At 39.8% G+C, this 14,019-nt stretch overlaps 1 protein-coding gene across 8 annotated transcripts in view; it reads left to right on the forward strand.

Moving 5' to 3' along the window:
- RBMS3 (RNA binding motif single stranded interacting protein 3) overlaps positions 1-14,019 on the forward strand; it is a 709,899-nt gene that overhangs the window by 344,960 nt on the left and 350,920 nt on the right. For 6 of the 8 annotated variants that reach the window (XM_058830558.1, XM_058830561.1, XM_058830562.1 and 3 more), the window contains one exon: positions 12,990-13,159. In XM_058830558.1, coding sequence (XP_058686541.1) covers positions 12,990-13,159 — 170 coding nt within the window. The remainder of the gene's footprint in view (positions 1-12,989; positions 13,160-14,019) is intronic. The other 2 variants (XM_058830560.1, XM_058830564.1) reach the window with 1 other exon arrangement.

Here is a 14,019-nt window from a genome sequence, read left to right on the forward strand (position 1 = left end):
GTTCATTTCATCTAGGACTCAGTCCTGTAGTTGTTCTCAGACCCACCTGGAGGACCTGCAGTATTTGTGCAGCTGTCTTTCAGTGTGCCATTGCAGTTGTTTTTCAAGTTTTCTTGGACCAAATTCCCCAAACCTGAGGCTTAAGTTGAAGTTAGCCCTTTAGATCTATTGTGTGACACTTTGTGTCTGACATTGAGCCTAGGCACTCTGAGTACCTGGACTGAGTATGCTGCCCATTGGGACCTATGCCTTGATATGACTGAGGGAGTCAGATTCCCTTCACCATTTTAAGAAGATGATTTAAAAAAAAAAAAAATTTAAAAAACCAATTTGTTACAACTGTGGATACATATAATTTAAAATCTTATCTAGACTGAACTTTGATTATCTGATGGCAACTAGTAGTAGCATTAATTGTGTAACTTTTAGTCTCAGAGATTTTTAAAGACTTTCCAGTTTATTTAGTTTCAAATGATTGAGAACCAGACTGCCCTTATATTAGTGCTGCTTTTTCTTAGAGAGTGTTTTCTTAGTCTACACTGTAGATCTTCAAAGAAGCTGAGGAATAGGATATTCAGTATTTCTAATGCCTTTAATCCAGGGATATTGCATTAATGTAAATACTACTGCTGTTGAAATCTGTGTGGAACATTGTTGTTTAATAATGACTTTAGCAAATGAACTAAACTTGAGGTCAAGGCATAGCAAAGGAATGAAGTTCAGATGTCTCAGTTTTAGTAAATCCTTTTTGTGCAGTTGAATTTGATTATAGGATGTACCTGAACAAATCACTTAGTAGTCATTTGTTCTGTAAGTAAACTTGGAGAGCTTTTAGCATACGTAATGTGTGAGGTGAAGGAGTTTTGTGCTGTGTAGTTCTTTCTCATAGCATTGGATAGAGTGGCAATAATATTTTCAGACAGCCCTTATCTCTAGTTGGCCAACCACTCCCCCACATTGGTGTTACTTGCAGTGTTGGTGAGGGTGCACTCGCTCTTGTCATCCAGCTTGTGACAGTGCCACATTGTAAAGTCAAGGTGAGCAATATCCACTGTTCTCCCCTGATCTGTGGAGCTGCTTGTCCCAAAGCAGATGTTGAGCAAGAAGGCCAAGTCTTGTTTGCCCTTGCTCATCCCTGCTGGATGCTCTTGTCCCTCACAAGCTTAGACACAGAACTTGTGAGGCTTTTCTCTTTCGTTACACTAGGCTGTGGCCAGCCTGGTGACCCCCAAATCCTCACCCTTCTGAAGGCAGGTGTAATGTTTGTTTTCTTTCCAGGTTATCAGGAACATCCTGATGGCCTCCAGTTGCTATGGCCTTTCAGAGATAAGAGAGAGCAGCCTCTGGGTGACACCGGCCGGCTCCCTTACAGTTTGTGTTCAGTAACTTCTCCCTGCCTTCCTGGAGTAGTTTCTAACTTAATGCTCTTCTTCCTCAGCAGCACTTCTCACCCCTGTCCTGACTACTAGGGGAGCACAGCCAAGAGGACTGGCAGCAGACATTGCCAGTGGAGACTGAGGCAAAGCAAGCACCAAGTGCTTTCATCTGTCCTTTGTCACTTGTCCCCTGTCCTATTGAGCAGTGGGCAAATCTTTTCTTTAGTTTTCCTTTTGCTGCCAACACACCTGTAGACAAGCTGGTAGCCCTAACCAATTTATCTTTCTGTTCCAGCTGGTAACACTGTGTGTTATTATTACAAAAGTTAGAATACTTACTAGAAGCAGTCTTCTTGCCACTCTTCCCCGTTCTGGTTTGGTTTTTCTAATGTAAATTATTTTTCATTTTAGACTTGAAGCCTTTTTTTTTTTTTTTCCCCACAACATTTCATGCATATGAGCCTATGACAGAGGCATTAAGTGGTATTAAGACTTTTAGAATATTTATATGTATCTGATTTGAAATATAAACCTTATTGTTACATGCTATAATTCTTCGAGCTTCTATTCTAAAGCATGGTACATTTATTAAGAAAATGTATTAAGGAGATTTTCTTTCTTCCTTTGCTTATCCTGATTTAACATTTGAAATTATTTCAAATACATATTATTTCCAGAAGAAAAAAATGTCAACTTAAAAAATAAATCATGCATGAATGAAGAATATTAAAAGGTCAAAAAGACAGAAAGCTAACAGATGAGATTAGAGGCAGTGTTGCAATACAGAAGGAAATTTAAGCTTTGTTTATCAGGAAATACATCATTTGGATGAAAAACAGTAAATAGAGATAGTGGTTTGTTTCAGGAATTTAACATATGTACCCTGCTACTGTGAATTCCTATTGCATGCAACAGGAGTACCTCATTATCCCAATTAGTGGTGCATTGGATTTTATACAGATACGTAACAAAGCAGCTGCATCCCCACATTGCAAAGCTCTTCACCTCTGAATGCAGAAGCTCAGGTTCTTCATATTGTTACTTTGCATGGTATGGAAAAAACACATGGCACAGAGCCCAAAATGGTTTAGGCAGAGCATCTTCAGCTGAGTCTGTGTCTGTTAGCAAGACACTTGGCTCATCGTGCCACAACATTTAGCAGAAAATAGTGATGATTTTGGGGAACTGAGAAAAAGCAAGTTGTCGCATTGAAGTACAATTTCTGCATTATGAGACATCCTAAGTGTTTCAGAAAAAAGAGAGTAGATTGCCCTTACCAAACTGAAAGTTTTGTGTGGATATTTTAATTGATTCAACATTTCTGAGTGCATCAGTCAAATGACATTTGAAACTTCGGACAAGCACAGTAGCCCGATCTGTTGTTGAACAAATGGGAAGAGACTGAGAACTTATACCATAGTAAATGTGGATCATAAACTCTTTAAACTTTCCCCCCCTGCTCTGAGAATTGCTTAAAATCAGAGGTGGGGAAAACATTGAGGAAAGAAGTAGGAATTAGATGAGAAAGAACTTACTGAATAATAATGGATTGTAGTTTTAAAAGTGATGGGTCTTTTGCAGATCTAAGCAGCAGGTCAGGTTTATCTATATTCAGATTCACTCTTTTTGAAGACAGATGAGCATTCTGAATCTATTTTTACCTTTCAAAAAGAGCTTCGTAGTTTTTATTTGCCTTGTAGGAAAAATGTGCCAGAATCTCTCTTATTGCAAAAAAAAAAAAAGTTGTTGTCATCTTTCAATGACTGTGACTATTACAAAATTTCCAATCATTCAGTATCTTCTGGTTCCAGGACCTGAAGTCATGGCAACAAAGTGCATACTGGGCATTAACTGCTGTGGCATCTACTTAGGTGGCCAAATACACCTTTGAGTGGGATGGCCAACTTGGACCTTTGCCTCAGTCTGCATTTTGTGTGAATATAGGGTGTATCTTGAGATTTCAGTGCTCAGGCTTCAATTCAGCCTAAGGTACATATGACTTCCTTGTAAGAATATAAATGGAAACAGAAATATGGCAATATTTTGTTTCATAGATCCAAAAAGACACTAGTGTTGGGGTTTTGTACTCATTCTCAGCATGATTAAGTAAGTTCATTTTCAAAACAAATAAAATTTACAGAAAATTGAATTTTAAGGAAGAAAAAAAAGGTCTGTAAATAAATTGGGTGTAATTCTGAAAATTTGAAAGATAGAATAAAATTGTCTTTTTTTGCATTAATTATTCAGTTTATTTAGTAAATTTTGCCTCAAGTGGATTTTATTGATATCTGGAAGATATTTTAATTCTAAGTGATATTAGTTGCTTGTTAAATCAAATAAAATTAAACAGCTTTTCCCATACTACCTCCCAAGTCTGCCACATGAAATCTAAAGAAAACAGAGATTTGATAAGGTATCAGAATCTGCAATAAAATAGTGGAGAGTGCTTATTCATTTTCCTTAGCATATGATTTGAAGCCCATAGTTGACATTCCAGAATGTTCCTGGCACATCTTGCTCACCTTCCCATGTTCATAATGTTTTGTGTTCTCCTGGGATGCCAGTAATGTGATTCTCAAAGCTCCTTTTGACCTGAAGAAGGTCTGGAATTCACCTCCTCACCAAATTTAGGCTTGCAGAGTCCCATTCCTTCAGTCTTTCTTTGGGCCCAAACAGTTTCTCTGGTCATGTACAACAATGACTTCATTATGAAGTTCTCTCTCTTACACATTCAACTGGTTTTAACTACGTAGAGGAGTATCTAGAATGGGGCAGAGAGGTTCTTAACGTGGGGTTTCACACCCAGCTGCCTGCAGTGAGCCATACCCCAGCTTCCCTGTCCCTCCTAGCCTTATTTTGGTACAGTATTCGGGGCTGTGAGAAGCAGGAAGGTGTCTGGCACCACTTGGCCAGCTATGTCCATAGGCTGACACTTTAATTTTAACCTAGACTTAAATTCTTACCCCCACCGTATCAGCTTACTCATGGGGAAGGCATTCTAGCTCTCCTAAAAATGAAATTACATATGTTGGTCTCACAGGGTTGGTTGTATCCTCTTCCTAAGTGAGGAACTATGTATGAACTGTATGGGCAGTATTTTTAAAAGCTGTTTTCTGTGATCAATGTGCTGCATGAGTTTGCCCTGGAAGCAAAAATGTGGTCAGGTTTGTGATGGCTCATATCTTCTGTGGGCATCCTGTGGCACACTGCCAGGCATCAGTGTGTTACTGTAGCTCAAGGGGTCTCAAAGAAAACACCAACTCCAGTTATTGTGAAATGCCCCAGATTCTGTGGTGATGATGCCACGCTGTTGTGGAAAGGAAAAGCCATTCCCAAACTCTGCGTTCCATGGATTCTTTCGGCCACAGGACGGGAGGCTCAACTTATCTTTATATGCACTGGGTGGAGGAGGTAGAGCTTCCCCATGTACATCTACAAAAGATGATTGTGGTAACATGGGGAGATGATGAGCAACATTCCTGGCGAGCTCTGCCATCCCTGAATCCTCTATCCCAACAGTGCTTATGTCAACAATGGCAGATTTCCTGCTAAATTCTTCTATAAGAAAGATAAGCTGAGGAAACTTGGGCTGGATCTTGAAAAACTTTTTTGGTTGGACTTTTTTCTGCAGAATGAAAACACATCTGCTTCTGATCTCTGTTCACCAGATTCTCAAGTGGCAAGGAAAGAGATGATATTGATGTTTAGTTTCATTCTATGCTGTAAATTCAGGTTTATGTGGGGGGCTTTTGTTATGGCTGGTTTCTCACAGCAGTGTTGATGCCAGGGTGTGTGTGGACTGTGTGCAGAGAAGCAATGCAATGCAGCATGTGCCTGCAGCAACTCATTTCCAAGATCCTTTAAGTCTGCCGTATGTAAACAAATACCCAGAGAGTAAATTTAGTTTCTCAGAACCAAATATGTGTTTGTTCTTGCAAACATTTGGAAAGTTAAGTATCAGCCTCTTGGTTTGCATTTTTATTCTTAACCTTCAAATGGACCAATAGCTTATTGTAGTCCCAAAACTGCCTATGTGGAAATGTAAACACAAACAATAATTTCTTCTTGAATTTGTTATTTTTCCCCTCTGCTTTTTTTTTTTTTTTTTTTGTACCACGGAGTTGTTGTATCACAAACAGTAATTGCCATCATATTTTGATGTGTGCTCTAAAATATTCTTATTAGAGGAATTGCAATGTTTTATTGTCCAGAGTGCCCAGATTTAGTATTTTTAAGATCTAGAGTCTGTTCACATTTAGTCTCAGTACATCAATAAAATATGAATGGATTGGATAATGAAGCAATAACACTAATTTATGTCAAAGAATATAGGCTATTGTTTACTAGTTTGCCAAAGTGCCAAAATACTTTATCTACAGAAAGAATTCTTCCTCTCCCTTGCGGAGAAATAAATAATGCCTCAGGAATATTCTGTCATGGAAGCCTCCTGCCATGAAATAAATGGGAGGAGACAAGACTGTGAAGGTTATTTTCCACTCTGGAAAATATTTATTTGATGACACAGCTCTTATTGTTGGTTTTTGGCTTTTTAATGCTAGGGACTAAATTTTGCCCTCCTGGCTGTGGATGTAAGAAGCCCTAAATTCAAAGAAGTTGCCATATTTTAGACCCAAACTACAAGTAGTCTGCGGGTAAACAGAAAATTGCCTATGAGGGATGAGTAGCTCTGTCTGTGGTATGACAATATGTAGGCAGGAGAGGGTGAAGAGCTGAAGCTGGCAGCTCTGCAGCATCTATTGCATCTATTCAGTGACCAAAACCCAGGCAGGCAGCGATGGCCAGGGTATCCTCCATCTGCAAACAAGGCTTCTAATTTCTGTGCTGTTCCCCTCTCTGGGACTGGATTTTGCTGGGGCCCATTCATCCTCAGGTGAGATGATCCTCAGACTCCCCTAATGATATGTTCTCTAATCCACTTTATTATTTTGACTTTGTCACACTTCACAATAAGCTACTTTACACCCGACCAATTTGCTTTTGAAATTTCCTGTTGATAATGGTGGTAGTGCAGATTATTTCACTCTGTCTTACTGGAAATAGGAGATACTGTGATTAGTGAGGAGATTTTCAGGCTTCTAGTGTATGTCACCCTGGCTAATGACCGCTAAACTCTCAGTGCTCTTGAAGATAGCCAGAACAGTCAATTGCTGGAGACTTTTCTTTGTTTCATTGGGTGGTTTTAATTCAGAAAACTGTATAAAATAAGACCTACTTTGTGGGTAATGTCCAATAAAGGACTTCCTCTTTCTGTGGATGCCTCGATTGCTCTGTACTGACTCCTTGTAAATATTTATAAAATGCTAAAATCTGCACAGTCATGATTTGGAAGAGAAGTATTTTGGAAGAGAAGTATTTTGGAAAAGAAAAAATTGAGCCAAATTTTGCCTGTGCTTTCATTCTATGGATCTTTAATGCTTTGTGCCAGGTTCAAGGCAATTATAAGCCTCAGGAATATTTAGCCTACTGATTTCAGCAGCTTTGTCTGTGAAGCAAAGATCTCAACGTATTTTGCTGATCCATCAAATCCCAATTTCAGTCGGACTGTTGAATGACTACTGTGTCTGTTGGAGGACAAGGCTGGGGCTTTTTTCATAATTTCCATTTTCCCCAAGTACGGTTTTTTTCTTTGTGTGGAATGAAAGGGTAAGCAAAACACAATTGCACCTTTTTCCCATGTAATAAAGATATCATTCAGAATAAAGTGAGTTGAATGCATAAATTACAATCACAATAGCCCTGTGAACACATACTTCTAAATTTGTTTTTAAATTAAAAAATATTATTAGTGAGAAAATGAATTTGATTGGTATGTTATTATTTTACATTATTTCATTCATTCAGTTTAGATACAGAATAGCAAAATCATTGTATTCAGAAATAATTTTATCTGCAAAAGAATTAGGTTTAGCTCTAGTTATTAAGTTAGACTTTAATAATATTTCCCCCATCTTTAAATAATGTTGCAATCCTTACTAGTGTCTTTCATCCAGTAATCACAGAGCATTATAAATACTTTAAGAACGTAGGGAAGAATCATTACAGATTAGTAAACTGAGATGTAAGGAACTGAAATGACTTGCTTGGAGTAGCACAGTGATTTTGTGGTACAGAGAGTGTAACCCGGCAGCTCTGACTCACTGGGTTTCTTGTATCCAGCAAATCACTTTTAAAGACCTTGGAAGGAATTCAGAGAAATCAAAATCCTCTTGAGGTGTGATCTGGCTTTCTTGATTGAAAGAACTGTGAGGGAATAGACTTTGAACCTTATTGTCTGTGTTCATCTTCTGAGTTTACTCATGTTTTCACATGCCATTCATTTACAAATTGAAAATGCTGCCAAGAGGTGAGTTGGTGCTTCTACAGAAACAGTCTAGGAAGCTTTGTTGCTTGCTGTGCAGAGGAGTTAGAAAACACAGACCCTTTTATATCTATTTACTTCCTCTTATACGGCCAGGGAAAGGCCTGACTATGTAGAGAAGCATCCAAAAGAAGCTCTGTCTTCCAGGCCCTCATTGGCCAGATGGGTGATAGGCAGTAGTCATGGCTGGGTTCTGCAAGAGCAGTGAATTCCCTACAGACTTGGGAAGAAAATTATAACTCCAGTTCCCTTGACTGAAGCCTTTCTAAAATACATGAAGTGTCTGTGTTGCTCGCTTCAATGTTCATCTTTTATTTACTTGTCTGTTCCACCTCTCTATGAATGAGAAATACAGCTTACCTCCTGGTGCTGATCCTCATTGAGGAAGCAAACCAAAGGCAGGAGGGTTGCTGTTACTTTGATCTATTTTTTTCCCCTATATTTCCCTTACTGCTCTGCATTCTCTTCAACTGTGATGATTGTCTTTTGCTTAATAGGAGATTTTTCTGTTCACTCAGCTCCAAAATCCCATCAACAGACTAAAAGTTGGTGGCATCCTCTCATCCTCTCTATAATTGGCTAGTAAGAACTCTCCAGCTCACAAAAATTACTCCTTCGTACAGTAGGGTATATAGAGAACAGTGTTTTCCTAATGTGAGCTGTTAAGTGGTATTTGCACAATTTATTTGTATTTACTTTGTCTTATTTTATTTTTCTCAATTGGGAGTGAAGGGAATTGTGTTGTAATTGGGCACTTAGATGAATCTAGCAGCTGGAAAACACTCCATTCAGAGTGAAATGGATAGTGTGTGTACAATTGCTTAAATAACGCATGTTTTAATGTAGGACTGTGTGTTGCACTTATTTTCTTGTATAAAATATGAACTATGATAGGAAAAGTCAACATATCGGTGTTAATAGGGAATCTTTCCAAGACCTCCCTTTCAAGTGGATGAAACAGTACAAATCTGGGATAGCCAAAGGTGACTACAAACAAATTGGCTAGTCCATTAGCATAGCAGTCCAGCTGCATCCTAGGCTCTGAGGCCACTCCAAAACCACAAGCCCGACCGCCTCAGAAGCCTGCCAAGGAGCCAGCTGCTGCTAATAAAGCAGACTCTACAACTTGGCATCTGGGGCCTATGATTCCCATCCAAAAGGAATTGTATGTGAAAAATATTTGAAATTGGTCTTTTTAAGTAGTGTTTTGCTTTGGAAGGAAAATACTTTAGTCTAAGCCTGCAACTAGTGAAAAACTACCTGAGACTACTTGGTTGCCATAGAAAAATAAATACTGTTCTAGTGTAAGGAGGTTGGATGTTGGAAGGAGGGGCGTTGTTCGTTTAGTATCCAAGAGACTTCTGATTCAGCATTGCTGGGTTATTTACTTAGAAAGACCAAGGTGTATCTCATTATTCATGCTTAGCTGTGTGCAGTTTCACAGAACACTTTGTTTCAGGGAATTGAACTGTAGGGTTTAAGCAGAAGGGTGCATTCCTGAGAATGGATAAGAATTAGCACATTAATTTTTTCACTTTTAAATAATGAAAAAGGAGAAATTTCATTCATTTTTCAAAGATGAAAACAAATCCTATTAGCCATCCATACTAAATTAATAAGCTGCTTGGAATGATCTACAAACCAGTTCATTCCCCACACACTTTCCACTGAATAATGAAGCATGAGAGTTGAAAAATTAGTTGGTTGCATTGGTTACGTGAAAAATTAATGGCAAAACCAGCTCTGAATTCCAGCTCTCTTTTGAAGTGAAACATTTAGATTTTGCCTCTCTTTTTTTTTTTTTTTTTTTCTTTTTTTCCTAGAGGTGCAGGTCCTTTGCTTGGTTGTGGTAGCAAAACTTCTTTTCCAGGTTTCTACAGCTGGTATCAGGGTGTTTTGAACCAGTCTTGACAGTGGTGCTCCTTCTGGGTCTCGAGGCAGAGAAGTTAAGTGCTTAGCCCTCAGCCATGGAGGTGTCCAACATCAGAACAAGGCACACATTTCCTACCACCAGTTGTGTGCAGGTGGCTCACCAGACAGTGCCCCATACCAAGTGGTCTATATCTGGGATCATCATTAGGTTGCCAGTCATTTCTTTCACTCCAGTTATTACTTGGAGATTACCAAACCGGATCCTTTGTTCATTTAGAGGCAAAGCACATACTTCTGCCATCACTCATACACTCAGCAGCTCAGGAAACAAGAATTGGAAGCTTTCTTCTGACCTGAAGCTTTTAGTCTGGCAACCAGCCAGAAGATGTCATCAGCCTCAGTACAGGCAATTTTGTAATCTTTCTGCAGATGGTATTCTGGGGTATTGGATATGCATGGAAATTACTGTGGGCTGCTGTGGCTAAGATTTATTAGTGAAGAGGGTTTGGAGTGTAGCAGTGTTTGTTGGGCTGAGAAGATCAGCATCCCCCAAAGTGAAGTGTGGCTGCATCTCTGCCCACCCTTAGAACATCTCTGAGGATACTGCTGTGAGCCCAGGCATCCGTGTGTGCCTGTTGTCTGAGCAGCTCTTACTTGAGGGAAGCCTGTCGTATGGCCTCATTCTCTGTAAACTGAGGCCTTTTTTTTCTTTTTTTTGATACCTGTGGCCTCAAAATTGGTGTAAATGTAATTTGTGTTCACTTCTACATACCCTTTCAGCTGGCTGAGAGGGATAAAATGTCTTAAGCTTAAATTAGAATTAGGCCCCCAGTGTTTTCCTCTGTGTGAGGATAAAGATCTTATAATAGAATGAAAATTGCTCTTTGTATTTCAGAGGTAAATTTCCAATTTATTTCTTTCTTTTTCTTGCTTATTAGGTTGGTGTGAGAACAGGACATTTACTCATTATCCCCTGCTAAGACACATATAATATTAATTAATAATTAAAGTACATAGCACTCCATTGGCTTATGGAAAGATCTTTCACTGCTTTACGTTATTTACGTGCATTCAGTGTGCCTGGTAATCTGGGAGGTGTAGAGTAAAGCAGTAAGAATGTAACCTCAACCTCTGTTTCTCTTTTTAATTTACCTTAGCAATGCTCAAAATGTGCAAGATTACCATGGGATATTTTCTGAGCTCTTGATATATTAAAGCCCAGCGTGTTATATACAGTCATACCTGCTTCTTCCATGGCCCTGTAGTGCACATATATTTAAATATGCTTTCAGACAGGATATTATAATATGTAGATGCCTATGTATTTAATGCAGGTTGGTGCTGCCTGCAGTGTTACCAGATGGGCCTTGGCCATGGCATGGAGCTGATTTCCAGGATGTATCCCCAGTGTTGGGGCTCAGTTGAGGTGGCTGCCTGTGCTGGTACTCAAGGCTGCTTCTTCAGCTCTCTATTTCTGGGAATGACATTGAAGCTCGAGTGGGTGGGGATTACCCAGTGATAAAATGTGTGTGCAGAGAAATATGATCCGTATGCACTAAGTGCTTTTGATTGTCAGCAAAAGTATCTGTGCAGAGACTTGGGGAAGGGAGCTCGTTGCCCTTTCTCTTTTACTGGAGAGTGAATGTCATTACATGATAGCATGGTGATCACACTAAAAAACGGTATTTTTTCTTTCAATGACTCCTGCTTGAGTCACATTACAACCAGGTGAGATTGCAGAGGAATTCTGATGTCTTGACACTTGGCACAATGTTCCCTCTCTCCTGGTTTAAATGGGAGAAACTGGGAAGAAGGAAGGAGGAGGCCAGGAGAGGAGGAAAGGCATTGGTGCAAGTGTGTTGTTTCATTTCACTGAAATGTCTGATCATCACATGTCATTTATGCTCCCCTTGTATTCTCCAACTTTTTTTTTTCTTTTTCTTACCTCTAAATAAGGAACTAAATAAAGGGACTTGCTTGAAATAGTTTAGAGCTACTAATCCATCTACCAAGACTGTGATTTAGTGTGCGCATAATTATAAGCACTAAAGTAGAGGCACTGACATTAAAGGGCCAGTTGATTAGCGTGATCAGAATTTCCCACAGACTTAAATATTTTCTCTGTTCAAGGCCTAAATGCAGAACAGACATATTAGAAGTCACTTAAGTGTCATTGCTGCTGTAATGAAAATTGCAGATGTTTTGCTTTTATTGGTCCATTAGCATAGCATGCTTAACTTAGCATTGGTCCAACATTTACCTGCTGTTGTCACCACATATAAAGCTAGCAGAATGTGCTGATTGGGTTGTGGAAATGGGATTTTCTCCCTCTCAGCAGGCAGTTACATTGCTGGACCTCTGACTTCAGTTCCCCTGGTTGCTCATCTGGAGCTTGGTCCTCAGGATCCTTCAGTTCCTGCAAGTTCTTCCCTAGATTTCAGCTTTTCTGCACAGGACACAGGAGGATGGCCTCCTCCTTCCAATCACTCCTTTGTTCTCCTGGCAAGCACCCTGTGCTGTGAGTAAATACTCCAGTGGTCAGAGAGCCAGGGATGGTTGCAGCAATTGAAATTCCCCGTCGTTGCCTCTGATCAGAGATGTTTAAGTAATTTTTCTAGTGTGTGCGTGTCTTTTTTCACCGCATGTAGTTACCAGTGAGTTACGGGAGAATACTGTTTTTCCCTGTAAGAATGCCTCACTTCTTAAGCAATATTTCTCAGTTGCTGTGTGTGGTTTGTGGTTGTTCAGAAGTGGGTATGATTTTGAGAGCAGAAGGTCTTGGCCTGATCGTCTTTTCCAAACCCCGTTTCTCTGTTGCGAAAGACATCCGTAACAACAGAGTGTTTTCAGGCTGCTTTGGAATTTTTTTCTTCTCTCAGACTAGCCAACTCTCTGCCACCTGACTGTGTGTGTACTGGGTGCTCCTCATGTTTAGAAAAGACTAACTTGGCTTCTGGCACCAGCTTCTGTACCTTTGGCTAGATATTCTTATTTGTGTCTTAGCGTACTCTTAGAGCAGATTGTGTTTAATTTCTTTCTTTAATGCTAGTTACTCCTTGAGTATCTGTCATTTCAGAGTTTTGTTCTGTGATCTTCTTTAATTCCAAATTAAAAAGTATAGTAGATTAATGCATTTCATAGCTATGGCTGAACACAAAATGTTGGTTGGTCCTGTTTTGCATTTTGAAAGGCATTGTTGGCTGGGAGTGGGTACAGGTGCCATAGCAGTGGACAGCTGGAAGTGGTCAGGGAGGGCAGGACAAGCATAGCATAGTTCTGGATTTACCTAGGTAAAGCACACACTTCTGCCATGCTATTTGGCCTTTTCCAGTAACAGCCTTTTTGTTTTGCTCTGTTTCCAGCAGTCCTATGCACCAGCTCCCCACCCCATGGCTCCTCCCAGCCCCAGCACAAACAGCAGCAACAACAGCAGCAACAACAGCAGCGGAGAGCAGTTGAGTAAAACCAACCTGTACATTCGAGGCCTTCCACCCGGCACCACCGACCAGGACCTTATCAAGCTGTGCCAGCCGTAAGTGCCCTTAAAATACTCAGTGTCTTTCTGTAGCAAGATGTCAGAGCTGGCCTTCCTGCTTACACTTGTGTGGCCACTAAAAGGCATCAGAAGCCTCCTGCACTTGAAGGTTGACTGTTTTTCCTTTAGTTTGAATGATTAATTAATGCCTGCTAAAAACCTTCAGGTAATGAGTTTAGGGGAAAAGAGGTGAGCGCCTTCACATTGACTTCTGTTTGTTCTAATGTGGTTCTGATTTCTTATGTTAGAAGGAGAATTTGCATGGCAGGAAAACCTCCCTAATGACAGATTTTATAGTTATAATGATCTGTGAATCACAACCCAGTGCACAACACAACATGGGTGTTCCCCCCTCAATCATTTATCACATTTTATGATTGCTGTGTCACACGTTGCTGGGCTCAAAGACTGAGAAGTATGAAACCTGCTGAAGGTGGCCTTGTAGCCATCTAATTAACATCTAATTAACTACAGTGCCACTGAAAAATGGTGCTGTAGAAAGTGGCACCTTCTACCTCCCTGTTTATCTTGAGAGTCATATTTGCAGACTGTACCATAAAGATTGGTTTTATTGTCTTTTATTTGTGTAGAAAGCAAAGAGGTGGCATAAAGGAGCTCTTTGCTCCTCATGCATTGTGAAAAGAGCTAATTTATAAAGCACTGCACTCTTCTACCCTTCTTCTCTTGACTAAATGTAGTGGGCAATATGTAATTATTGAAATTCCAAAGTCTAGATTATTATTGATGATATGTAGCAGGGGAATAATCCAGTTTGAGATTCCAGCCAGAGATCACCATGGTGGAATTAAGCATAACACATGGGTTTTTTTTTTGCATTGAAATAAGCACAAGGAGAA

The sequence above is a fragment of the Poecile atricapillus genome, chromosome 2 (genome assembly GCF_030490865.1).
Source record: "Poecile atricapillus isolate bPoeAtr1 chromosome 2, bPoeAtr1.hap1, whole genome shotgun sequence".
NCBI lineage: Eukaryota > Metazoa > Chordata > Aves > Passeriformes > Paridae > Poecile > Poecile atricapillus.